The sequence below is a fragment of the Podarcis pityusensis genome, assembly GCF_964106645.2.
Source record: "Podarcis pityusensis genome assembly, chromosome: 10".
Lineage (NCBI taxonomy): Eukaryota > Metazoa > Chordata > Lepidosauria > Squamata > Lacertidae > Podarcis > Podarcis pityusensis.
In genome coordinates, this window is record NC_138035.1 from 43,552,774 (window position 1) to 43,580,120 (window position 27,347).

The 27,347-nt window shown below is 39.8% G+C and overlaps 1 protein-coding gene across 2 annotated transcripts in view; it reads right to left on the reverse strand.

Moving 5' to 3' along the window:
* Window positions 1-27,347, reverse strand: part of ZDHHC17 (zDHHC palmitoyltransferase 17) — a 49,918-nt gene that overhangs the window by 2,533 nt on the left and 20,038 nt on the right. Inside the window, exons 6-16 of one of the 2 annotated variants that reach the window (XM_080971326.1) lie at window positions 26,677-26,741; window positions 25,054-25,216; window positions 14,487-14,612; window positions 13,986-14,128; window positions 12,291-12,393; window positions 8,150-8,272; window positions 6,976-7,038; window positions 4,994-5,087; window positions 4,007-4,090; window positions 3,600-3,757; window positions 1,731-1,825 (exon numbers count right to left, since the gene is read on the reverse strand). In XM_080971326.1, coding sequence (XP_080827452.1) covers window positions 1,731-1,825; window positions 3,600-3,757; window positions 4,007-4,090; window positions 4,994-5,087; window positions 6,976-7,038; window positions 8,150-8,272; window positions 12,291-12,393; window positions 13,986-14,128; window positions 14,487-14,612; window positions 25,054-25,216; window positions 26,677-26,741 — 1,217 coding nt within the window. Of the gene's footprint in view, window positions 1-1,730; window positions 1,826-3,599; window positions 3,758-4,006; window positions 4,091-4,993; window positions 5,088-6,972; window positions 7,039-8,149; window positions 8,273-12,290; window positions 12,394-13,985; window positions 14,129-14,486; window positions 14,613-25,053; window positions 25,217-26,676; window positions 26,742-27,347 lie in introns of both variants that reach the window. The other variant, XM_080971325.1, reaches the window with a different exon arrangement.

Below are 27,347 nucleotides of genomic sequence, written 5' to 3' on the forward strand. Positions count from 1 at the left end.
AATATATGTTAGTCCAGCAAGTGCAACGATGTTAGTCATCATTAAGGAGGACTCTCCCACCCCCAATACATATAACTGTGCTTGTTGATACTTACAGAAACATTCACTGCTACCGAGGAGTGAAAAGTGTCAGCTATCAACCAAGAAGCCACACAGGGTTGTAAACTCTCAATAGGAAGCTTTAGGAAAGCTATGATTTGTTGGCTTCAGTTTATCTGCCCCCTTTATAATGGGGATAATACTTCTGACCTAGTGTATTGGGTTTGGGGAAGGACTGATTACATAGCACATGTGAGAAATTACAAATACCCATTTGAATTGGCTAGAACTGAGTGAATTCATGGTTCTGATGGAACACAATTCACATTTCTAATGTGGTTGCACAGTTTGGCCACTCCCACAAGTGAGGGTATGATCATTATTTCATCAGATATTCTATAAGTCTCTGGATGCTGCTTTCAACAGCTCTGGATATGGTCATGTTCCCCCTAAAACAGCTTTCCAAACTTTTTATGTTGGTGACACACTTTTTAGACATGCATTATTTTGCTGCACAATAATTGAGTTTTATTAGCAAACTGGAGGTTAAACTAACCCATTTCCCCAGGAGGAGCGTAGGGAGTGTTTGCATGGCACACCTACACACTGCAGCCGACACACTAATGTGTGGCGACACACGGTTTGGAAAGCTCTGCCCTAAAAGTTCAGGTCTGTGGTTTGCGGGTTCGCCAGAGACAAAAGTGGTCTCAATGGCTTGAGTGCCTTTATAGCTTTGTCTGATGGTCCACTCCTTATGGATAATCCAGCTTCAGTGGCTTCCTCCTTGGTAACCTCATTTAGACAACTAGTGGAAAACTCTTATATGTAGGGCTGCCTTTGAAGACAGTCCAGAAACTGCAGCCTGTGCAACCAGACTGCTGATTAGACTTTTACTTTTTGATGTTATCAAATTGCTGCTGTTTGATCATACTACTGGTGCTCTTAATTCCAAAGGAAGAAAGATACACAAGAGGAAGAATAAGGCAGGGTGAATGGGACAAAGAGGTTTGGGGGAAAAAGAAAATGAAGGAGTCTTTGTCAATTATTAATGGGGTCATAGAGAAGAGAAAACGGGACCAAATTAGGGAAAGAGAAAGCAGGTGTCTGTGTACTCTAACGTATTTTTTTCTAAGGAATAATCTTTTATTTATGATAATGTTTATTTTGAATGTTACTAGGTAGCTAGGATTTTTTGTGCATGTCAGTACTAATGGCGTAATTGCTTCCAAGAGAATCCAAGTATGTGAACAATATGAAATGGTAAATATTTGCATATGCATGCATATGCATGAGGGAGAGAGAAAATGAACTGTATGCTTTTTAGTTTTAGTTTTGAATTTGAGGGTGCTAAAAGAGAAATGTGTTTCTGCTCATGTTCCAGTTATTTGTTTAAGGAAGTTGTAGTCCACATTTCAATTTGTATAAAATTCCCAGAGCAGGTAAACTATACAACAAAAAATACTTTGATACCCTTCAAACAGTTTCCCCAATCAAGATCACAACCCTAACTCAGCTGCTTTCCTGGGAACATGTGGAAAGAGATTCACATTTCTGTGGCTACCTTTTAGGAAAGGGGGGAAACAACCCATTACACAGAATCCATTCACATGCTCTATTTAAGCTTTCCCTCACTTGTGAATACCACCCATATGTTTGTATAAACACATTTCCATGTTTCTTTATGTACTTACTTAAATGGGCTTTCGATAGATGTTGTTGTAACTTTAAAGTGCTTATATCGTCTTGCATTCATCCTTTCATTTGTAGTAATACCTAAACAAGAGATCTGGGAGAAATGGAGGAGGGGAAGTATTCAGAATCTTTGAAGATGTAGTATATAAACCCGCTAAAGGAGGCATGGGGAACTTCCATCCCCTAATTCTTATTAGGCCTGGAACAGGTCCCAATTTGGCCCACAAGGTGGTTCCACCATGTCCATCTGCCCACATCTGATATCATATACACATCAGGCGTGGGGTAGGGAGAGATGCAGCTGCCAATATACAATAGGGAGCCTTTAAGCACTTTCCCAACTGCTAATTAGCAAGGGAGACTTACTATCACCACCAATCAACTGTCTACTGGGATCAGCAGGCCTGCTGGTATAGATTGTGCTATGCAGCTTCTCATGGGGTACTCCACAGCACAGCAAACTGCCTGTTGAACTCGATAGTGCAGCGAATCCAAATGGCCTTGAAGTGAGAACCTATCAGCTGACAGGTAGTGACGTAAAGCCCACTGGAATAAGATGCACTATCAAAACCCCTATAGGGAAATCTATAGCATAGGCAATCCCTGCAGAAAGTGGAGTTTGAAGCCAGAACTGTTCTGCTGTAACTTCAAGACCACCCTTGGCAGCTTAGTACAAAGATGAAACAAGTTATAGCTAAATGGAATACTTTTTCTGTATTGCATGCTAACGGAGTTTGCTGTTAATGCACAAAAAGCCTCTCTGTTACACTGGATGTATACTGATGGTTGCTCTGAACCATGATGAACTTAATAATAGCTGTGAGTTAACAGGTTCAATGATTTATTTTCAAAAACAGTCAAGCAGTAACTTTGGGCCTGCTAAAGAGAAAGTTTACCATAAAATTAGACTCTGTCATGTTAACATTTTCCTATTCCTACCCGACAAAATATTGTTAATGTTATATTACTTTGCCTATTATTTTGAGACACTGACAAAAATAGGCTGTGCTTGGATTATCATAGTACATCTTAATAATCCAAGATAAGAAAGAGTTTAGCTGCTCCATTTCTGCAAGTGAGGGAACATGCCAGGAAGTCCCAGTTAACAATAGTTTCTTTTTGTGTCTTAATTGCTGACCCTCATTTATCTAAGCAAACCCTCACCCTCAAACACTAATGGCTACTCGGATCAATTTCTTTAGTGAGACTTTGCATGTTCTGAACTTGCCTGGGTAAAGTCTTTATTGACTGTGTAAAAACAGTCAATTGCGTTTCAGTGATGCAAATTCCTTGCCAGCAGAACAGCTGCATCCAATATGTACTTGACGCCAAGTCTTTTCTATTCTCCTGTGTGTTTCTGTCACTCATGATCATTTATGATAAAAGATACATGAAAACAGATTTGAAACGAGCCACTTATTTTTTTCAACGTTTTTGTATACCAAACCCAACCAAGTTCCATAGTGCTGGCAATCAAACCTGGTAGCACCCAAAGGCTTGGGAAATAAGTGCATTTCAAGTTTGATGCTTTCCATTAAAGAGAGAAACATCCAAGGGCTTCAATATGCATTCAGATCCTCACATATGCAATGGAATCAACCCCCGGATTCTCAGGAAGGTTTCTGTCAGCAGAATGAGGAGGTAAGCACTTTTCAGTGATTTCCCATCTCCTCTGCAGCCCTCCCTCAACCCCAAATCTGCTCTGGAGAATCTCCCATCCGTCTGAAGCAGATTTAGGAGGCTGGGTGCAAGGGGAAGGGTGGGGAAAGTTCTCTTGTCCCTATTCAACTGGCCTTACTGCTTTACTGTCAGTGAGCAACATGTTGAATGCAACCCTGCTTGTTTGCATATTAAGGGCTTTCTCCTACCTGATACATCTGACACATTAGCAGCACAGCCACCCACATGAAGTGAAACACGCTATTCAAAAACATCCAGAACATCCAAGGTGAACAGGTGGCTATTTGTGTAATATATGTCCAAAATCCATCTGCTGTGTAAGTAGTGTGACAGTGGATTCCCCAGTCTGGAATTTAAAAATACGTATCATTGGGTTAGAAAATGATATCATTGGATTAGAAAATGTTCCTGAACATGAACCTGCAGAATACAGGGCATGTTGCATGGGGAACATTTCCAAAAGCATTTTTTATGAGAAAAGAAAAAACCCTACCAGGCAACAATCAAGGTATAGGTCAATGTTCACACAGAACATTGCAGGCACAGCAGGACTTAAACTAGGCATTAAGAAAATGGTTCAGGAAACAATACTCACAAGAGATACATCCATAAATCATCCAGCAAATCATGAATAGTAAAAAGAATAGATAGCCCATGAAATAACGATGGTTGCCAGCTCCTGAGAAGAAAGAATGGAAGTAAATATATTTGTTTTTAATGCTGTTTTAACAAGAGACCAGAAAGGGTCTTCTAGTAATACATAATATATAAAGCATAGCTTTCCCTGCCACAAGACTAGAAGAGTCTAGAAGAGTCTGATTTCAGCACCGCAATGCAGTTCATCACATGCTTTGCAAATAAAGCACAAGCTCCCCTGGGGAAAGAATTGGGAAGTATTCAAGAAGTAAATAAGTGAGCATAAATATGCAATATGCAAATATACAATATAAAGCTGACCTTCAGCCCAGTAACCTTTTCTCCAACAAAATAAAACTATTTCATTTGTTTATGAATACTAATATTACCCTGAAATTTATTTATTTATTTGAATATTTATAAACCACAAACTCAAAAAAATGAAAGTGGTACACAATAAAACTATTAATGCATCATAAAATTGTAAAAGAAAAAAAAGACCAACACTATATCAAATCAGTTCTCTAAAAATGCTCAGGCATTCTGTTGAGATGAATCCAGTTGGAAATGCTTCAAATGCAAAGCTTAAAGACTGTGTCTTAGCTTCACAGTCACTAAGATTTGTAACATATTTGCTTCAAGATCACCTACCAAACATTCACATGAAAAATCTGCGTTCCTACAAAAAAAAACCAACCCTGCTCTCTGCTGTATTCATTTGCTATACTGCTTTAGCTCCCAGTGATGAAGACCGTTGGAGGTCAAGAGGCTGGCTGAGCTTGCTTATGCTTCTAAACTAAAGAATAAAATATGTCTGGCATCTTCGTGGTCTGATAGCAGTGGTGAATATATGAATACTAAGAAACCGTGCTATGCTAAATGCACATACTATTTGAGATTGAAAGCTAAGCGCGATGGAAATTTGCTATTCCTTATCAGTACTTACCTACGCAGTTACCAACCCAGGGGCAGTGATGATCAAACTTGGCTATACATCGATTGCACACACCACAGTGTTTGGACCTCACCGGTTTCCGTATCTGTTCAACAGATTTTTATATGCATACAATGTAACACGCTTTTCATATTATCAATCTTTAATATGAATTTTGAACACAATGTTGCTATTGTTGTTGCTTCTACTACTCATGCATGTCATGATACCAAGAATTTAAGAATGTAACCGTGTGGAGCCTGTAGTTCTAGCTTTACCTAACAAAAACATACCTCCCTTACTTTAACTTTCCTCTAAATGGAAGCTTTGTATTTCTCACCTACACGCACTAGACAAGTCTTATATACTATACACAAGTCTTACAGCATTTGCAGTCACCAATCTCAATTAAATTGAAACAAAAATTGAAATTGAAACAAAAAAATTCTCCTTTCCATTGCGAAACAGAATTTCCCACCATTCTGTTTACTGCTGACACTGAAACTCTGAATTAGAGATCAAAGAAACTGATGACGATACTGATGGAAAAGCTTGCAGAGTTTACAAAAGATTAAGTATTTTGGTGATTTTTATCGTCTGCAGTTAGATCAGTTACTTATGGGTGGATGCATAAATAATTTGTATTCCATATAGAAAAAACTGAGCATAACACTGCTGTAATGCTGTCGGTGAAAACATTTCATCAAAACAAATGTTAGCACACAAAAGACATTTTATCTTGAGAATGACACCTACAACATTTAACATTTGCATTTTTTAAAAAGTGTATCTATCAAGTAATAAACAATTTGTCTGAAATACAAAATACTCAGATCTGTAGTCAAGACTATCTTATCAATGTCCCAAAGTAAGAGAACACTTATGTTTCACCATATCTCAAGTTCTTAAAATATTTTCATACAGAGCAACAAGTTTTTAAATACCATTATAGTATCAAATAATTTATGCAATATGATATATGGTATTTAGTTTCAAAGGTTTTATATTAAAGAGTCCAGAGTTGCATAAATTTAGATTCTGGATAGGAATATAAATGTATCATAACAATCTCACAATTCCTGTATATTTTGAGAACATTATTATATAAAGCATATTCTACTTACTTCATTACAGATGTTTTATATAAGGCAAAACTTTTACTGACGTGACAGTTGATAATAACTAATGTTGATATTTACTTTATACACACCACAAAATGAACAACTAAATTTCCTACAAAATATCCAGTATAAGATGTGTGTGTATCTAAAATGGCACTGTAAATTTAATCTGAAGTTGTTAATGGAAGTATTTTCATTGTTTTACTCTATACTCAGAGATCTATGCACTTGTTTGATTTAGTCACAATCTGAAGTAGTCCTGTTCTCTCTCCTATTTTTAGGATTCTAATCCAGGGTTGTCATTAAGATACATAGGAACAACAATAACTTTAAGAATTACTAGGAACTCTTGTATTGCTCCTGCTAAATACTTTGGTAGGGGGAAGTCTTACCACAGGGAGTGGCAACAGATACCGTAGCACACCTAGTGTACTAGAACATATCTTTTTCTATTTGAAGGTCTGGAACAGTCTTCTGCCCAGATTTCTATACTGACTTAAGAGAGCCACTGTATTTTGATATAAAAACCTGTGGGTGTTTTAAGTTAAGCTTCTACCCAAATCCATCTGAACTTGTGTCAAGGACATCCCACTGGAATACAGAGTCCTAACTTGGTGGGACAGGGACTCCAGTAAGGAATTTTGATATCCTGCTTTCTTCTGGATCCATCACAACCACACTATGGACTTGCCTTTTCCTATCCCTAGGAAGCGTGGCATTCATATGCCCAAATACTGGCTTAGTATTTTAGTTGGCAGAGGCCCACTTATACCCTGTATGAATATCGCAAGGTCAAAGAATACACTCATTTTCTAAACAGACATGATGTTAAAATTGGTAATTTAATTACATGTAAGCAAAAAAGCATACTACCAAACAGGTACTGCAGAATATACTGAGGTCCAGACTTCCTGTCTCTGCAAGTTCCACTATTGTCTGCAGAAAAGCAAAAAGAAGAATATTTAATCATTTAAGAACCATATTCATACATGCTTCATAAGTCGACTTTAGTAGACAAACTTATGTCATAAAACAATTTGTTAGCCTTCAAGGTGCCAGGAGATTCTTGGCTGTTTTTACGGCAAAAGCTACCCCACTGGAAATCCCAGCTTCTATTAACACACTCCGATTAGTTTAACACCATCTCAAGCTTGGGCAAAAAGATCTTAATGCCATTTTATTCACATCAAAGAAATTCAGCACCATTAGAGCCTACATAAACACACATGTATAATTGGTTCTGCCCCACTTGCTTATAAGATACAAGGGGACTCTATCCAGCAGCAAGATCAGTAGTTTCTGGCTGCTTCTCAAGATTGCACCAGCATTAGGGCTGTTGGGCTGCTCCAGTAACAGGCATATCCTTTCCAACCTAAAAAATGTATCCCCTTGCATTCAGTTTGAAGCCGTTAGTACCACCCTATGTTCTGCTGTGGTGACATGAAGAGGATAGCTGGGATACATTAAAATCTCCCAATACACAGAACACTATATCAGGAAGGAGAGTCTACAGCCTAATCTTCTTCTGGACATGCTGGTTTCCTTTCAAGGATGACATCTTCACCTTCATTTTTAACTGGTCCAAAAACAATTACACCATGTGATGAGTAATCTGTCTGGGCTTAGCCTTCAAGGTGCCACAACTCCTTCTTGGAAGTTAAGATGCATACTTGAGGGATTGTGTGTGTGTGTGTAAGACACAGACACAGACACACGCACACACACACACACACACACACACACACATATTTTAAACACCAGAAATATCTGGATGACGTCAGTAGATTTCCCAGTAGCAAAGCATTTATTCTGCTTAGACTACAATTACCTCTGATGCTCTTAAATGGAATAACTTGGCGAAACAGAGACAGAAACAATTTTCAGCAACTCTCTGTCTCCTCTGCAGCCCCCTGTGCCCCTCTGCGGGAGGCTGGGTGGGGGACACTTTCCTGTAATTGCTTTGATTAGAAAACACTTTGAGTGTGTACACAGAAAATCTAAACAGCATCTTCAACCATTAACAAGAATGGACTGTTTTGCTTTTTACCTTTTTCTTTTGTTCTTCTGTGGCTTTAATTATTCCTGGGTCTGATTTCCAAGATTTTCCAAAATTGTAGAAAAGTGCAACACTATTAGCAAGAAATGGAAGGTGGATGAACACAAAATTTAGATGTATTAAATGTTAAGGAATTTAAATATGTTTTCTTTCCTGTTAAAAATTATTATCTGAAAATAAGAATAGAATCCTGCAATACACTTTTTGTTGCTAATGCATTTCACAGGGAATATACAGTGGTGCCCCGCAAGACGAATGCCTCGCAAGACGGAAAACCCGCTAGACGAAAGGGTTTTCCGTTTTTGAGTTGCTTCGCAGGACGAATTTCCCTATGGGCTTGCTTCGCAAGACGAAAATGTCTTGCGAGTCTAGAGATTTTTTTTCCGCTTTCCCCCCCCTTTATCTAATCTGCTAAGCCTTTAATAGCCTTTAATAGCCTTTCAGCAGCTAATCCCCTAAGCCTTTAAGAGCCGCTAAACCGCTAATAGCGCTAATCCGTTAAGCCGCTAATAGGGTTGCTTCGCAAGACGAAAAAACCGCTAGACGAAGACTCTCGCGGAACGGATTAATTTCGTCTTGCGAGGCACCACTGTACTAGATGCATGTCAAGACATCTAATAATCCTTTTTTGTCATTATATGCTCTTCAAGTGTATCATCTTTTCTTAATTTGTTTGATAGCTCCAAAATTAACAGTGCAAAGTTATACATGTTCTCTCAAAAGTCTTGCTGAATTCAGTTGAGCTTATTGCCTAGTCAATGTGTTTAGGATTGCAGCTTTTGTATCTCTTTAAATCATTTTCTGACAGAAATCATTCAAATGGTCAACCATTTTTAAATATCTTTTTTACTGTTTATGCCTATTAGTGGCCTGAAATTCCAGCTAAATCACAAAAAACCCCACTTCATAATAAAAGAGATTATACAGGGAATGATGAATACAATAATAATCTCTTTGGGGGGGATGGATTACATGCCTGTTAAAGATGCCTCCTCCTCTTCCCCTCTTAATAATTTACTGAAAAAAGGAACATGTACTTTATCTGGAAATGAAAGTGTTGGAATAAATTGCAGCCCCTTGGATTCCCCCCCAGTATTTGAATTCCGGCTGCTTCACAATTTGAAGTTAATTTTGTTAACACCTAGGTATCTGTATTTTCTTCTCATTAATTTGCACATAGTAAAAGCTAATTATATTTTAACAGATTTAAATATTTTCTACCATGAAATTACAAATGGCCCCAGTAGCACCTTTTCTGCTTCAGTGCCTTAGCACTTATACACTCCATTGCCAAGGGAATGGCAAGCTCTAAACACAAACACTTAAAACCTATTTCGCAAATTTCAATGGTAACCCATCAGTTTCAAGTACAAATATGACACATTGGAAAATATTCTTAGTGTATGTAAAGGGGTTCCATAGCACTGAAATCAATGTGAGAAAGAGTTCCCTGAAGTTAGAAAGCCTGAAAACCACTGTGTTGCTGCAGATCATCAACAAGAAAACAATGAGCCTTAAACTTGCAAGCCTGGTTTGCATGTTAGTGCCAACACACAGCATGTTGATGCAACACGGCTGAAATTGTGGGTGCTTCATTCCCTGCTTGTTCCTGCCATGCTGCTAAGTGTTATGTCTGGATCCAGACTTATGGTCTGTTTCTAAGAGCAATCCCGGCAGAGGCTTGGGAGGGAAGCTGCACGCCCACCAGCCATATGGTTGGCGGGGCACAGCTGGCGGGCGTGCAGGGAAAGTGGAGGCCGCCGGCAAAGCTGCACAGCTCCCCCACTTGCTGGGGCGCCCCGAGAGGCTGGCGCCCTGGCGCGACGCATCACTAAGCCCTATGGGAAAGACGGCTCTGCAGAAAAAACACTAAGTCAAACCATGTGCTTGTTTCTCAGCAGCCTGGTTGGAGGGAGGGAGAACACACTGCATGTTCACATTAAACCATACTTGATTAATGTGATATGCAAAGAAAATCATGGTCACTTAAGCCCATTTAGCCAAGACACAAATTTCAATTGGACTTCATCACCTCTGTGTAGAAAAATGTGTAGAAAAATTATAACAGGGCTTTTGAGTCTAAGTCTCATGCAGTTAAAGCTCCCAAAAGAATACGGTACAGTCATACCTTGGAAATCGAAAGGAATCGGTTCTGGAAGTCTGTTCAACTTCCAAAACGTTTGGAAACCAAAGTGTGGCTTCTGATTGGCTGCAGGAAGCTCCTGCGGCCAACTGGAAGCCGCAGAAGTCCTGTCACTTCCAGGTTTGCAGATTCGGGAGCCAGAACGTTCGAGATCTAAGCTGTTTGAAAACCAAGGTATGACCACATGTTTTAATAAGTACCAGCATTCATTTCAATTACTAAACCACACATTTAGAACACTAAAAAGAAGCTAGCAGAGAAAACTACTACTACAAAAAAGCTAGATGTCCTTAATTGTCTGTCTGGCATTAAACCTCTGACAGAGAGATGCTTTCAAAACTGGACAGTATGTTCCTGTGACTAAGAAGCAAGAGATAGGTCCAAGCCAAAGGAAGAGATTAGATGGTTCCCCCCTACCCTTGTATGGTCACATTTGCCTGCTTTTAGTGCTCTACAATGTGCTAACAGAACTACCTCCATGGTTGGGCCTCTGAACTTATATAAGTGGGGAAAGTTAAGAAGACGTTGCTACATGAAATGCAGACATCTTGAAAAGCACTTGCTTTAACAGGAATAGAGGACAACATATCCTTTATCCTAATAATGGTGAGGAAAGTATTTAAGAGTACTGAGGGGGATCGCATGGTATCATCCAACACAAATTTCTCTCTTTTATAGGTTGTCTTTCCTGCTGTTATAGGCTATTATTGAAGCTAACCAGATTCCCCCTTATGTAAGGTTTATAAAACAGTATCAAAGCCTGTTTCGATGCAAGGTTAGAAGTCAATCCTAGACAGCACAGAAATAACTAAACAGACCTCAAGAGTCCCAAGTGGAATGCAGTGAGTAAATACAAAATATTACTTTTCATCATAATTCTAGTGACAAGTTAAAAGTCAATTCTAGATATTTGAATTAATCAATCTGGATGCCCTTTTATTTCTGATGAAAACATATTCCAGAAGCAGATTTATAAAAGGCTGCCACAAAGACATTTAGTCAGATATCACATTATTCTTCCTACAGAGAAGAAAGAAGGCACTGTTCTCTGATGCAATTGGTTTCATCAAACTGTAAGACATATGAGAATAAATTCTTACCCTGACCACAATTTTTCTACTTCGTTCTATAAAACAGAGCACATGTCATATATTTTTTCTAACAAGTTGCAGACAAGCTGACTGACAGCAGAACTTGAATGGCTAGAAGAACTAATAATTGAGGCTGGCAACATTAATCAGTTAAAGTAAACTGACATGTAGGATTTAGAGGGGACCGTTCTGGCAGCACCCACATCGCAAATGTAATATCTACTTGTACTCTGCTATAATGTCATTAAATGTTCATAAATATTAACTTCAGAAGGAGCCAGTAATCGGGATATGACAATCAGCACAGCTACTGAGAAAGCAAAGTCAACATGAGCAAGAAGGAAACACTTATGTAGATCCAAAGAAAATGAAGAGATTGAAAGCAAGGGGGTAGAAGACTAGGACGAAATATTGCTAGGTTTAAGGACTTGTTCAAAAACATCTTATTTTAACTTATTTTGCCACAAATCAAAAAACCCTGTGAGCTGGTGTTTTGAGTAATTTAACTAATGGGTATACACACACACAATTAACCATGTTGTCTGGGGATAATGGGAATCCAACAACAGATTCCCCATCCTTGCCTTATGTAATTAGTAAAAATTGTCCCCTTCAATCTGCATGTCCTACTATCTGCTTTTACTTGTTCCATTTGGCCCATTCCTCTTTTACTTACTGTCATGCTTCACTCCCTCTCGTGTTCACTTGTCTCCTGCTTCAGCTTCACTGAAGTCCCTTAACCCTTTTCCATGACCATCTGAACCATAAAACTTCCACATCCTCTTGCTAAAACTTCCGTTTCTTAAAATTCTAGCCTCTTAATTTTCTTGAATGTGAGCACTGGAATATAACCCACTAAAATGAAAAAAATTCAAATGCTGAGCACAATATAAAGGATATCATTCCAAAACCAGAAAAACCATGTCACATACATCCAGAATTTTGTTGCTAGGTAGATTCCAAGAGGCAGTGCACTATGCATTGAGTGATCAAAGAATGATCTGTGAAATAAAGAACATAACAGGTTATTACATATTCAAATATGGGTGTGCTAGCTCATTCACAAACAAGTAAATATAGACTTATTTTTTAAAAAACAAAGAAACAAACACTAGAGCTTTAAATAACCTGTCCGTTTGCTACAAAAGGTCTTAATAATCTAAATTACTCAACAACCAGCAAGCACTTTTTTAGACCTCAGAATGTTGCAAGAGTTCATAATTACAAGGTTCAGAACATGAATCTGTTCAGTTTGTAATGTTCAAATGAAGAAGATTTTACATATGCATGATCAGAGTTCAGGATGACCAGGCTGCTTTGTAAGCGTGTTCACCAAAGTTGTTAACCACCACATTAAATTATTAATTTAAATTATGTGACCACCTGAACAGACAGATTTTTTTTGGGGGGGGGGGTTGTAATTTTTGCTTTTTAGGTCAATTTCCCCAATTGTTACTTGCATACATATTACATATGCTGTCCCCTAACCAGGCCTAAAACAGTTTCATACTCCTGCTTGCATGCGTTTTGTCAAAGTAGATTTGGAAATAAAGTTTTCTTCTAAAGCCACATTTTGACAGCAGTTAAAAATAAGGCTGAACAGCACACTCAGCAAAACTCAAAATGAGAGTTATTTTAACAGACTTTGAAGAAAAAGCCAAACCCAGAACATGAGCTGTAGTAATATAATCGCTTATACTTACACAAGAGATTTCAGTGTTTAAAATATTTATCTGACATGTGCTATATTACACTGACAATAAATAAATTTAAGATACTCAACCATGCAAACTTTCTTTGTTTAATAATGTTCTTACTACCAATGCATTTCTCTTTGCCATTAAAATTAGAGTCATTAAAATTAAGAGGCATGTACAGGCTATCATTGTGTTGCACAGGGTTTCTGCTCTGAAACCCTGTGCTTGTCAGTTGAGCCCGTGTAAGCCCACCCCACCCCTTTTGTGATGTTTTTGGGCTCCTTCCAGGTTCAGAGCCATGCACATATGCACAATCATTCGAACATGTCATTCGAACATGCCTAAACTGGGCATTGCCTGTAATAATTCTTGTCTTTTTTTATCCACTCACTGAATACTAAGATCCCTTTAAAAAAAAAATCCAAAAATATCCTCCTTAAAAAAGTCTGCTTTATACAGACCATTACGTTATGGAAATAAAAGAGTAGGGTATTTTCATTTCTATAGAAAATAAGCTAATCATTTTATAGAGGGATTTCAATATTTGGTTTGTGAAAGAGGAAACATTACTGTTGGGCAGGCAGACACATTTTCATACAACACAACTAGTTGATGATTCATAATGTGACTGATGTGGTATTTAAGGTTCTTTTTGCTCAGAGCTAAAATATGAATGCCACTTCAATCTAGCACAGTAGGTCTCCTATAAACTAACTGGAAGGCAAGACGGAAGGGCATCAAAACACAATTTTCTTTACTTATCCTGAACAATCATTTAATAGAAAAGTGAATTAGGTAAAACTTTCCCCCCCAAGAATGGGGCTTTTATAAACCTGTCAGTATTTTATGTAAAACCAAACTATCTACTCCAACATATTCCCTAATTAAATACTTACTTGGAAAGAAATTGAACCATAGCCCAAACACCACCATACATTAGTCCTTTAATGAGCCAAGAATCGATATCAAGGTCGGCTATAAACCCAACCAGCCAAATAACTAGGAAAGGTGTTCCCAGCATCACCTTCTGACGAAATTCCTACATAAAAAGACAAACAACAATTAATTAACCTGGATATTTATGAACTGTATAAAAAGTTAGTGCTTCATTTTAACACTCAGATACTTCATAGCAAGTTTAATATGTACAAAGAGGGGTTTATCTGCAAGACTAGGAAGGATCCTAGATTCAGAAAAATGCAAGATGCCTAGGACTGGTCAATCATTTCTCACTGCAGTGAGAGGAGAATGGCAAATTTGGGGGTGAGAAAGATGCGTAAACCCAAGACTCCCAATACCTCCTGGTACAAACTGTAGTGGGGTGTCATCTAAGCAGGGTCAGAAATTATTTTTAAAAGAACACATTATATGAGTCATCACTTAAAGATTCTTCTCACCTTATCAGCCCTCAGCTTTCTGAGAAATGATGGATTGTCATATCCCTTTGCTTGCCTTGCCTCCTGTAGATGGTTTATCATCCAAACATTTTTTCTTTGCTTTGCTAAATCAAGTGGTGATTCACCCTGTCAAGAGTATGAAAGATTAACAATTTTTAAAAGGAAAAAAAGTACAACAATTTCACTTTTAGAAATAGTAACTTAAGCATTTAAAACTACTTAAGAGTTTTAAAACATGTAATATTACTATGTTGTTGTTCTTAAAAAGCATTATTTTGGTTGCTAATTTATTTTATGCTCTGGAGAGTTACTTTCTTCCAATCTTTTCTCAGTTTAATCAGTTTCATCAAATGAAATAAAATCTTTGCTATTTCTGTGTATTGACAATGAGTTCATTCATTATCCTTAGTGTGCACATGTAATAATTAATGGGAGTTTAAAAGTTGCTTAGCTCTCTAGTTTGGAACAGTTGGTTCTCTCTCAAATATTAACAAGCAGCAATATCCATTCATGGAATTTCACAAACAGTGAACAATGCTTATTGCTTAGTTATCAATGCCATGTACATTCAGTTGGTACAGATGTTCAATCTGTACCTCTTGTGGACTGCATGTGTAGGTGTGTATTCGATTGTTGTTCTGATGCACTTACATGCAGTGAAAAATCAAAACTATACTTGCTTACCCTACTCCTATGAGATTTTCACATTTTGGATTTACCGTAAATTTCGCTCTATAACACGCAGATTTTTTCTCCTAAAAAGTAAGGTGAAATGTCTGTGCGTGTTATTGAGCGAATGTGTGGTCCCTGGAGCTCACTTGCCGGAGCGCAGGGGCAAAATAGGCAAAAATCAAGCAAAAATAAGATCGGGCGGGCGGAGGGAAGGGGGAAGGCGGAAGCTTTCCTGCATTCTGCCTCAGGGTCTTACTGCCCACCGGCTTCTGTTGCTGCGTTTGCTCAAACTCAACAAAGAGCAGGGAATCCCCTGCCCTCCTGGCAAGCAGAGGGTTAAGGAAAGGATCGAGTCCTCCCTTCTAATTCTTTCCTAGTCACACTGCGTGCAGGCTCCAGCCCACCACTTCCTCCTCTCCGTGCTCTAGGGACTCGCAGGCAGCCGAAAAGCAAAAGCATGCAGGTGGGAGAGAGAGACAGAGAGAGGGCTGGCTTGGGTGGGTGGGGGGGGAACTTTTGCTTTACAATGGTAGGTTTCTCATTTCTTTTCCAAAAGCAGAGAGCCCTGCCCCCAGGCCCCCTCCAAATTACAGCTTCTCCAAGCAATGTACTGCTGGAGGGAGACAGTATGCTTGTTTGGAAGAGAAACCCTGCTTCCCTGCTCGTAAGTAACAGCAGGCTGGATTGCAGAGTGAGACATGGAAATCTCTGGATTTATATGCTGTATATCAAATATCTTAATCTATACTTTCTACACGCGGCTGGTAAATCAGAATCTCCTGAGCCAGGAGGATTACAGCATCTCTCCTCTCCCCTTCATTATTCTTTGAAGAAGTATAACGTGAGAATGTTTTTTATATATATTTTTTAAAGTTCTTTTCCTCATTGTGCGCTATACACTGATAATTGCTGCCACAATAACAATTGATTGAAAATGGAATTTAGTCTCCCCCCCCCCATAGAGAGCTGTTCTTCAGACGTTTAGCCTTAATACAGTGGCTGATGTAATACCCTTCTGCTTCACTAGGCATTTTATATAGGGACATTAAAATTGATTTTCTACATCTTGGCAGATGAAAAAAAGTGTGTTACATGCCCTATTGCCCAAAAGTGTGCAAGCACAGAGCAAAGGTTGCAGTGACAGAGGTGGCCAAAAAAGAAATACCGTAAATAAAAAAGAAATCATACTTCGTATATCCTGTCTGGCTTGGGTGGGTGGGTGGGGTGGGGGCTTTTGCTTTCCTTCCCTCCCCATTTAAAACGTGGTGACAAAGCACGGATCCACATGGATCCTCAGGATTTTTGCATTGGGTCACCCCAAATTCACCATCAGATCACATTACATGTCCATGGCTACAGTCTGTACCAAAAAAATCACGCACCCACTGTTGCCTGGGGCTGCAATGGTGCAAAAACGTGGTTACAAAGCATGGATCCACATGGATCCTCAGGATTTTTGCATTGGGCTACTCCAAACTCACTGTCAGATCACATGTCTGCGGCCACAGCATGAACCACAAAAATCATACACCCACTGTTTCATTTAGAATATTTTTTTTCTTGTTTTCCTCCTCTAAAAACTACGTGCGTGTTATGGTCTGGTGCGTGTTATAGAGCGAAAAATACGGTAATACTTTGATGGGTAGAGTCACACACACCTAGGTTCTACCAGAATGTTCTATATATCTTTTACTGTGTACAGATTACATATTTGTAGGATTCTACGTATATAAGCCCTAAAGCATGTGGTTGTTAGAAGCCTTTCATGGGGACCCAGAGCTAATCAGGATTAGCGTGACTAATCAGCGTGACAAGATGAGCGCACAACCCTAGAGTCTGGCAAGACTGGCCCGTACGGGCAGGGGTACCTTTACCTTTTAATGCATTGATTGCGGATACCTGATTGGCAGCTTGTACTATTCACCGAGCATTCAGAAGTACCTTTACTAGCCAAGCAATGACTAATTTTTATAATCTCTTCCCCAATTCAGAAGGTTGAACAAAATGTCCTATAATAGGTACCTATCTACAGCCATTTTAGGCAAATGTGATTCTCCATTCTTCCTCTCCCCCTCCAAGTGCATGCACTGCTAACGATTTGTGGTCGCTTCCCTGAGCAAGCCCCACCCACTTTGCGTAAAATAACTATGTCAAAGGACAAAGATATGTGATGTTATACTCCAACTGCATTAGTTCAGAGAAAGGTGATTCCTTTAGATCACTCTATTGTAGAAATCCTCCCCATCTAAAAAGCAAAAGAAAAACCCAAACTGAAAATTGCCTCACAATATATGGGGTTGTACCCTAAATCTATCACAGTGATTTCTTACAGAACCGTACTGCTGATTTACACCTCAAGAAAGAAAGAAAAGGTTGTGACTGTTCTTGTAGTATAGAGGAGGCAAAAAACAACCAACTGAAGGTACCTCCAGCTCCAGTTTTGCACTCCTCCACTCTTCTACTGAAGGTAACTCCCCTCCTAAACAAAGCATTCATGGAGGCTTGAAAAATGGCTGAATCCTCCATCGTTCGGCCCCCGCCTAAAAAAAAACGAGACAGGTACCAGAAACTGAAAAATCACCCAAGGAAAGGCAAATAGCCTTTGAGACAAGAGTACAAAATGCCAAGGAGTACACGTTTGAATTCCAGCATCAGTAGAGACTAGACACCTAATCAGAGTTAGGCATTTAATTTCTATTGATAGGATTTGTGCACCAAAACCTTATGGGTGACTTGGAAATTTAGCCCAATGATGATCACTGGGGAATTTGAAAGCAGCAAAAACCAGGCAACAATATTTATTGGTCTCCAAAGGAAGAGTTTGCTTCCACCTGAACAGTGTATTGAAAAAGCTTAGGCCACAATTTACCAAACAGGACTTTCCCCAGCAGAAGCAAAAGAAATGAGCTCAAAAGCACCAATGCCCTGCCAGTCAGTACATCCACTCATTTCCTACATTTGCACAGCTTTGGAAACAATTATCAATGATACAGGGTGAGTCTTTTAAAAGAGGCCCAGTGGAACATGTGTACTCTGTATCCACAGGGCCTCTTTTAAAGGACTCACCCTTTAGGTAGGTAGGTAGATATAGATAGATAGATGATAGAGATGATAGATAGATAGATATAGATAAGAGAGAGAGACCATACAAATCAACTAACCAAATTTGAGGCTTCTCTCAATAATATGAAGCCATGAATGGGGAACCCTCCAGAGCAGATGGGGAGAGAGGGGCAGGGAATGGAGGACTGCCGAAAATTCCCTCCCTCCCAGTTCTGCTGACAGAAGCCTTATTGTCAGCTGTGGGAATAGATACAATAGGTGACTCTTAAAAGTAGAATTACAAGTTACTTTTAGAGGAATAACTAGAGTTGCAAAACCAAAGTTAAAAGTAGATATGTATGCTTTTCTTTCAAATATATGGCAGGAAAAGACCACTATATGTTAATTACGAATATGTACCATGTTCTATATCATAGCAAATGAGATCTGAATCACCAAAAAGCTTCCTAACATAAGCTTCTAGTGTAGATTTGTATTTTTACCTAGCAAGTTCTTTAAAGCCGCTCCTGTAGCACATTCACTATTAGTATGCATTATTTTTCCTGCCCCCCCCCCCAATAATCACAATATCCCAGATAAAAGGAAATAAAATTATATCCATACTCAGGCCCTAAATTAGATCACACCAAGATACCTCTCATATTAGTTTAAAAAAAATAAAAAAAAGAGGTAGCATGCTTTTGCTCACTTCGGTGCCCTGATGTCTAACAAAGGCACAATACTGCCTGTTCAAAAAGAAATTTATGTTACTGAAGTCATGATGTACTTGCTATCCAATCAAAAAGGCAGGCTTTTATTTTTATTTTTAAGTGTTAGGTTTAAAAGTGTCTCAGAGGAGATGTTCCAGTAAAAACAAATAATTCTGCAAGTTAAGGGCATAATTTATTATAAGACTTATCACGCCTTTCAAGGATCAAGGGGGGGAAAAACCCTTAAAAGGCTAAAGAATGACAGTAACTTTATCCCTACAATTTCAGCTGAGTGTCAGAAGGCACAGCCAGAAATAAAGCAACAGTTTACAAAAAATGTTATTACTCCCCTCAAAGGGTATACCACAATTTGAGGGGTATGATCTGCCACCCTGTTGCAGGGCTTAAGATTCTACAGGCTTCCTCTTGTTACAAACAACCAGCAACATGTTTGTATCTCTTACAATTTAGAGAGGGGAAAAGAGAGAGAAAATACTTAAACCCACCCCGAGGCCCTGGGACAGGCAGAAAGCCAAGATGATACTCATGAAAAAACTGAGATAACCTACAGGGAAGAAGCTTGCCAAAGTACCCTGCTACTCACTTGACTATTTCATTACATACTTCTATTATACACTGGCCAAGGTACCCAGCCATATGCCTAGAAACTCCATGCTAAAACTAAAAACAGCTATTTGATTTCAACCCAATCAAATAGAAATGACATTCCTGACAGCTTAAAAGGCAAAGAGAACATCCAACTTTTCACTCATTTCTCACCGCAGCCTGGGGAAGTTTGCTTTTCTCTGTCAAATCCCTCTGATAACCACATGTAGTGTGAAACACACACAAGAAACCTAACAGTCAATTTTAAGAAGTTTATTAAGGATGGTGGTACGAGAACAAAGGGGAAAGGGAGAATGGTGCTTTTAGCAAATAAGGAAAACCTTTTAGAAAAACAGGCTAAGTCTATGATCTGTATACTCACAAAGCTAGGGACTTCATCATAAATAATGCAGCATCTTGGGTGGTCAGAGGGGAGGGTGATGGATGACAGAATGTTGGTAACATTCCAGTTTTTAGGGTTCTCAACCCAAGTAAGATTTGATTGACAGATGGCTTTAAACAGCCAATCAGATAAGTGGCACACAGCCAAGAAAGGTGTTACCACCTTTGGGAAGTTGGGAGATGGGGCTGATACAACCTTAATGACTGCCAGATTTAGCCAACTTCCCTGCTAAATAACAGGCTCTCCTCAGTTTTTGTATTTGGACCTGGTGTGGAGCTACATGGTATGTCTGCCTCTATGTCAGCAGTGGCAGAGGTGTATGGCGGCAGCACTGGCCATACTGAGTTCTCCCACCACCAAACTCAAACACATCTTCACTGCAGCAGCAGTGATGAGTTGCCTCACACCAGAAGCTGGCAGCACAACTACCACTGGGAGCAAGGCCAGTCCTACTACCAGAACCGCCAAGAGTTCTCTTATTGTTAAGCAGGAGGTAGGCTGTGCCACTGGCTAATACTGGCAAGGTCAGCTTGTAAGGTGTGGAACTTGAGCAGGGTATCCCAGAGGAGATGTCAGATGCAGTGTATATCTCACCTGTCACCTGGGAGCAGCCAGACTGCCTCAGTGGGATAGATGGGAAGCACGGATCACTCCCAACAACCAGCTTGATCAATCACCTCCAACCCCTGAACTGTGCTGCTTGGTCGTTTTAAGAACAACTCCTTAAGAATTAATGACTGACTTTCATTTCCCTCCCTCTTCCTTCCCCTTTTCCTTGTGCACCATATTTTTGTAGATTGCAAGCCTGTAGCCTTCTTTTAATTGATTTCATGTATGCCACTCTAAGGGACACGGGTGGCGCTGTGGGTTAAACCACAGAGCCTAGGACTTGCCGATCAGAAGGTCAGCGGTTCGAATCCCCGCGACGGGGTGAGCTCCCGTTGCTCCGTCCCTGCTCCTGCCAACCTAGCAGTTCGAAAGCATGTCAAAGTGCAAGTAGATAAATAGGTACCACTCTGGCGGGAAGGTAAATGGCGTTTCTGTGCACTGCTGTGGTTCGCCAGAAGCGGCTTTGTCATGCTGGCCACATGACCCGGAAGCTGTACACCAGCTCCCTCGGCCAATAAAGCGAAATGAGCGCCGCAACCCCAGAGTCAGTCACGACTGGACCTAATGGTCAGGGGTCCCTTTACCTTTTACTATGTCACTCTAGAAGCCTTTTTAGCTGAAAAGCAAGCTACAAATCCTCTTAATAATAATGATGATCTTCAGTATCCTTTCCTCAAGAGAGGCAGCAGCATGGCAGTGGTGGGCACTGGGGAGGAAAAGGAACAGCAACAAGCAATTCTCTCTCCTATACTACCACCACTCATCCTGTGAAAAGCTACCAGCCCATCACACCGAGCACAAGAGATGGGATTACTTTGAGCTGGCAGTGGACCCAAACTATGCCATCTGCCTGCACTGCAGGAAGCAGCTGAGTAGGAGGAAGGTTCCAAGGCATTGCATCTCCAGCAACTTTATAATGTACTTGCACAGGCAGCACCAGTCCTCTTGATTAGGGAAAAGGCAGAGCCCAACAAGTCAATCAGGAAGGGCAAGAGGTACACACGGCAGAAATACTCTCAAGCTGCCCCCCGCCCCCACACACACCCAAAAAAGCAGCAGCTCAGGCAGTAACAATGCAGGATATGCGGTAGGGAAGTATGGATCCACCAGATGAATGCTTCCAATTTCTATGCCAACCTACTACTCAAATCACTTTTCCTGCCGCTTTGTGTGCACTGCTACCTGGATGCCCATAAACAAAACCACTAAGAGAAAACTGAATCCCTTCAGCCGCCCCACCCTCAAAAATTCAACTTTAAAGGCGGCTAGTACAAAAACCTTCTTGTCTACAATTTGGCAGGTTCTAAATCTAGGGGGCCTCTTACCTCCCCTTTTCATAACAATTGCTGACAAAACATTAGGGAAAACAGAGGGAATCTTTTTCTTTTAGCCATCTCCCAAAAGGCTACCCTTAGCAGGAAGAGTCATCCCCTCAGAAATGAACAAATTTTATCCGATTCTGTTAAAAAAAAAATACTGAAGATTATCTATAAATATAATTTAAAGGAGCGCAGCACTAAATCTCCTGGACCTATTTGCCTGTATTTGCAGGCTTTATCCACTCTGAATAGGCTACAACACCTGCAAATTTTACACCCAGTTTTGTCAAAAGGGGGGGAAAGAAAGGTACCATCATTTTTAAAATTTTCCTTTAACAGTAAAGTGGGTTCAGCCTCAGACCCTGCTCTGAATCAGGCAGACTCTGGAAGCACACACTCAAGTTGGTGTAACATCCTGACAACACTTTCCCAGTCTGGACAAAATGGGGAGCTATGGTTAGTTAGAGGTTTCCTGATTTGTTTGCTCACTCCATAAAGGGAAATTTGAAGTAAAAAGTTCATTCAGACCTGAGATACAATCAAAGATGGTCACTGTGTCACTTCAACTGAATTACTCTTTTTGAAGACACAATGCCCTGAGAAGTCAAAAGCAGCTCACAACACATAGTTTGCAACAGCTAACAGTTCAAGGAGTCACCTTTTTTCATATTGCATAAATCCAACTCTGCATTAATATACATCAGTGTTTTATCGAGAGTAGGATCGGTATACTTTTTAGACATCCTAAAAAAGTAAATCAGCAACTAGCTCTGCAGGCAACTCAGCCAGGGAAAGGCAATGATGAATCCTTCTCCATTGTCTTTTTTGCTTCTCTTCCCAGCCTTCTTTATACGGCCCAGAGGGAGAGCGAGGAATAAGGCCACTTTCAAACTTTTGTAACTTCCTTTCTCCTTCCCTCAACCTGGGCCATTTGACGTAACATGGGATGAGTCTTTGTGCAAGAGTTCTAAAGATTAGGATAGGGAAGAAAAAACGAGTAAAGGTATATATTCTTTACTCTTGCAACACTTGCTTTGCAATTTCAAGGAGCACAAAGCAAACTACAGCAAGAGGTCACCTCAGGAGTCTGAATTTTGCTGGCTGCAACTAGTACTCGCCTGTACCTTACAGGTAGGCCTGCTATATGTCTGGAAAATTCATGACATACCAGGAAATTGGACGCCTAAAATGGCGTCCCGGGGAAATTTTTTTGAATTTTAAGAGATGTCTGAAATTTCCCATATGTATAGAAAACCGGTTTTTTATTTCTGTTTTCTGTCGTCCCCCCCGCCCCCGAGTAGTAGAAGGAATGTCCCCTCTTATGTGGGAGACCAAAAGCACGCTCATGCCCCCAGCCTCCCCACACACAGCAGCCCCAACTGAGGAGGAGGAGGGGAGCCCGGAGGACAGTGGAAAGAGGGCAAGAGCAGCCCCCAGCACCCACCAACCGCTGGGAGAGGAAAATAAAGATGACTCAATTATCCTGCCCCCACCTTCCTCCCTCAAGAGTTCCTGCGTTACCATCTCGAAGCTGCCATGGCTGCTGCCTCAAGGAAGACAATCACTCCCTTTTTCAGGATGCAGAGCAGGAGGCGAGAAGTCTGTCTAAAAGGGAACAGGGCACCTGTGGCTACTTGCTCTGGAGAAGGTCCAAACGAACTTATCTCCTCAGTCCCACTCTCCCAAAGCGGGGAGACGGGGGGGGGGACTCTCAACAAAGAATCTCCCTTTCTTTCCCTGCTAGAAGAAGTATCAGCTCTTGGAGATGCTGGGGGATGTGTGTTGGGTTTTTTTTGGGGGGGGGTTGGGGGGGAGGCCGTGCCAGTGACCCTTACCCCTGGTTTTTTTCCTTTGAAAGTGTCAGGAATTTTACTTTTTGAAATATGGCAAGCCTACCTGCTGTCCTAGATGCATTTAGATTACAATAGCTGTATATTCTTAATAGGTGGCAATATTTTGCATCAACCGATCAATATTTTTACCAACAGGCAGTGTAGCAGAACCAATGTGTATTGTCCATCGTGCACAGATTAGGGTGTAGAGACAACACAGACATATGTTTACTCTACTCTGGGTCTATTAAGGATAAGGAAAAGAGAAAAACAACAGGTAAAAGGAACAAAACAGCATGGACTGGCAAAATATGGCAGAATACCTACGATTTTGCACAATACTTGAAAACAAAGAGAGAGAGAGAGCTTTTAATCCCCAATACAGAGTCAACAAAAGGCACAAAGATACATAATTTATTCTACTGTACTGAGTGGAAGGGAGGGATTCTTTAGCTTCCTGGTGCAATCAAGTGTAAGTGGCCTGCTGGTGGCTTCCAAGAGATACCTGCTTCAAATTTTTGAGAAGTATTAGCCTGCAGCATTTTACTAATATTATGAATAGGACCTTTCAGTTCAAGTATCTGACCACTTTTGTTTATTCTCTCTTCCAAACATTTCAAAAACTAATTATTCTCCCTTCAACTCTTATCTGCCAAGATGGAGAAAGCTTCCTGAGTTTTCTCTATAACATATTAATATGGTACTTTATTTATGTATGTGGTTACATGTTTTTATATGTTGTTTCTTTTTATTGGTATCCCATTGCTTCATATGAAAAAGTATGTCTGCAGAAAGGTACCATGGCATACTGCTGCTTGCCATTAACTGAAGAGAAAACACAAATGTTCCAGACTAGAGGAGCTGTATTTAGGGAGATCTAGAAGTAAACAAAAACATATTGACAGTAGAAAATTTTAAGTGAAAATTGCTTTGTAGGAAAGCAATGTAATAAACCCTGGGTTGTATCCAACTGGATTTAGGTTAGTCATTAATTTAACTTGGTTTATTCTGAGAATAACCATTGTTGGATACAACTGGGGTGGCAGGAAGCTAAGTGGGAAACGGCTCAAGGAGATAAGGGAGTTAAACTAGCCCAATCCAAGTCATGGCAGCTCAAAGAAAAAAGGTGGATTACTAAAACCATGAGTGTGGGTGGGAGGGATGGGAGGGTGTGCATGAAATGTTAGGGACTGAGGGTAGAAAAGCATAGCAGTGAGCATGGGTTTAGAATAATAGGAAAGAGGGTTCATGGATGTACAGGATGCAAGTGGGAGAACCTCCCATAGTTGTATGAACAGGAGTACCTGATTTTCACATGGCTCAGAACCAACCAACCGAACGTGCAGGTTTCTGTTAGAACAAACATAGATTTACCTTGATGTTTTGGGCATCAACATTTGCTCCAGCTTCTAGTAGAAGACTAATCACTGTGGTATTTCCTGCTAGCACTGCCCAATGTAGCGCTGTGTTCTTATGATATTTGTCTCCCAGATTCACTGAAACGTTAAAAGTAAGTAGCAACCGAGTGGGGTCCACACTGCAAAATAAAAGCAAAATTAAATCCATAAAAACATGGACTTATTATCTTCAAATTAATCCCGGGATCAGATCCCCTTGGAGATAATTTATTTGATCAATACTAATCAGATTTCTTTCTCCAGTATTAAAAGCACTAATGAGCAGGGGGGGGGGGGATTTTCTTCCATGGAACTCTATAAAATACTCTATAAAATAAGAGCTAATGATTAGGGTTGGTTTTTTTACTCTCTGAGGCAGCATTTTATACAGAGGGCCCCAATTCCCAGAAGTGGTAAAAAAAAAGATCATTAGCAATTTTAAGACAAGAGTAGATATTTGATCTGCATTGCATGAATTAATATTCTTCCCCCTCCTTATCTCAGATGCCCAGGGGTCAATTTCAACATGAAATCACAAAAATGACATTTCAGCTTATATCTAGAATATTAACAGAGGGAGGGAGTGAGAACACATAGTTCAGGGGTCCCCAAACCGCTATGTGCTAGATGCCGTATGATTCTTAAATGTATTGTATTACTTCTTTTATTTCTTATATTGTATTTTATTTCACTGTATTACAATTTGAATTCCATATAATTAAAATTGTGTGCTCTTCACAGCCACAGACCATAGTCTGAAAACCCCCAACCTGGTTTAGACATACAATTGGACCTGCCTTCAAAATGTGATGTGCCTTCTTTCGAAAACAGTATTACTATTTAGCCCCTTTTCAAAAGTTTTATTTTTCTTAACACAGACAATACTAGTGACAGTTCAATCTGAAGAATATTTGACTATTCAGAAAACACACAAAAAAATAGCCAGCTTCTGCTCAGAGTAGACTACTGAAATTAGCAGGGTTAGGTTAGTCATGTTCAAGACTTTTTTCCAGCCAGAGCTCACCAGAACACAGTTACAGCACCTTTCAGGTGGGTGCCATTGCCATTGTAAGAGAACAAGGGAGGTGTTCATGGTGAATTACGATACCTCTTTTTCTAGAAAAATAGAACTGATTATGTCCATTCATTTCAAAAGGGCTTATTGTGAGTACGTTTAATGTTGGATGCAGTCCAAAGATTTTGACTCTTCTTCTCCATAATAACCTAAAGTTGGGACAGAATTTTGAAAATGGGGGAGGTGCACTGAACCTAGAAAATAACTTGTGTCTGTCTCTGAAGATGATAACTGGAAGGAAAGTGTGTAAAAAATCCACTTTGTGTAAATGCCACAAAGACAAATATTTTCAACATATGTAAACAAAACATGCTAGGAATGTTGGTCCCAATGTGACATTCCTGTAATGCTGAATCAGTTTTCCTGCTCATGAATTCTTAGAAATAAAGCTCCCTTTACTAAAATAACAAAAAAAGATTAATCAACTCTAAGGTAAAAATATATTACACATTTTGTATAGTTCATTATTCTATTTGATTAGTACAAAAAGCTTCAGATTGGTCTAGTTTTGAATGAGCAAATTACCTGTGTGTTCTATAAGCTGCCCACATCAAAGGAGTCATTCCATTTTGATCCATCATATCTACATCCTGATGAAAAGAGCAACAGTAATCAGACATGCACATTTATTGAAGTTGAAGAAAAAATATCAAGGACAAACTTCCAGATGTCTAGTCTGGAAGGGGTCAATAAATCATTATAAACCAGGGGTAGGAACCTGTGGTCCTTTGGATGTTATAGGACTCCCAACTTACATAAGCCCCAGTCACAATAGCCAATGGCCCCAGATGAAGTGAACTGTAGTCCAGGAACATCTGGAGGACCACGTTTCCCATCTCTGTTAAATGGTGTTAAATGGTACAGTGATGTAAATAAGCAAATATTTTAAATAGTGAGGTTTTGACACACTGCAAAATGCATAATAAACCACATTGTATGCATGTAATATAAGAGATCGAACATCATAATATATGCTACAGCACCATCTGCTGTTACAACTCTGCCATTTTTGCAAATGAACTACCCAAATAATAATATGTACATCTTCCAATCAGAATTAACAATTAAGTAGGAAGAATGAAATAATCACACTGGGCAGGATCCAAAGAAATGTTCGACTGGTTCTGTGGACCCACTTCTGTTTCTTGAACATGGCTTCCATGCCATGTTTCAAACAGCTTTCAAAGAGGAGGGAA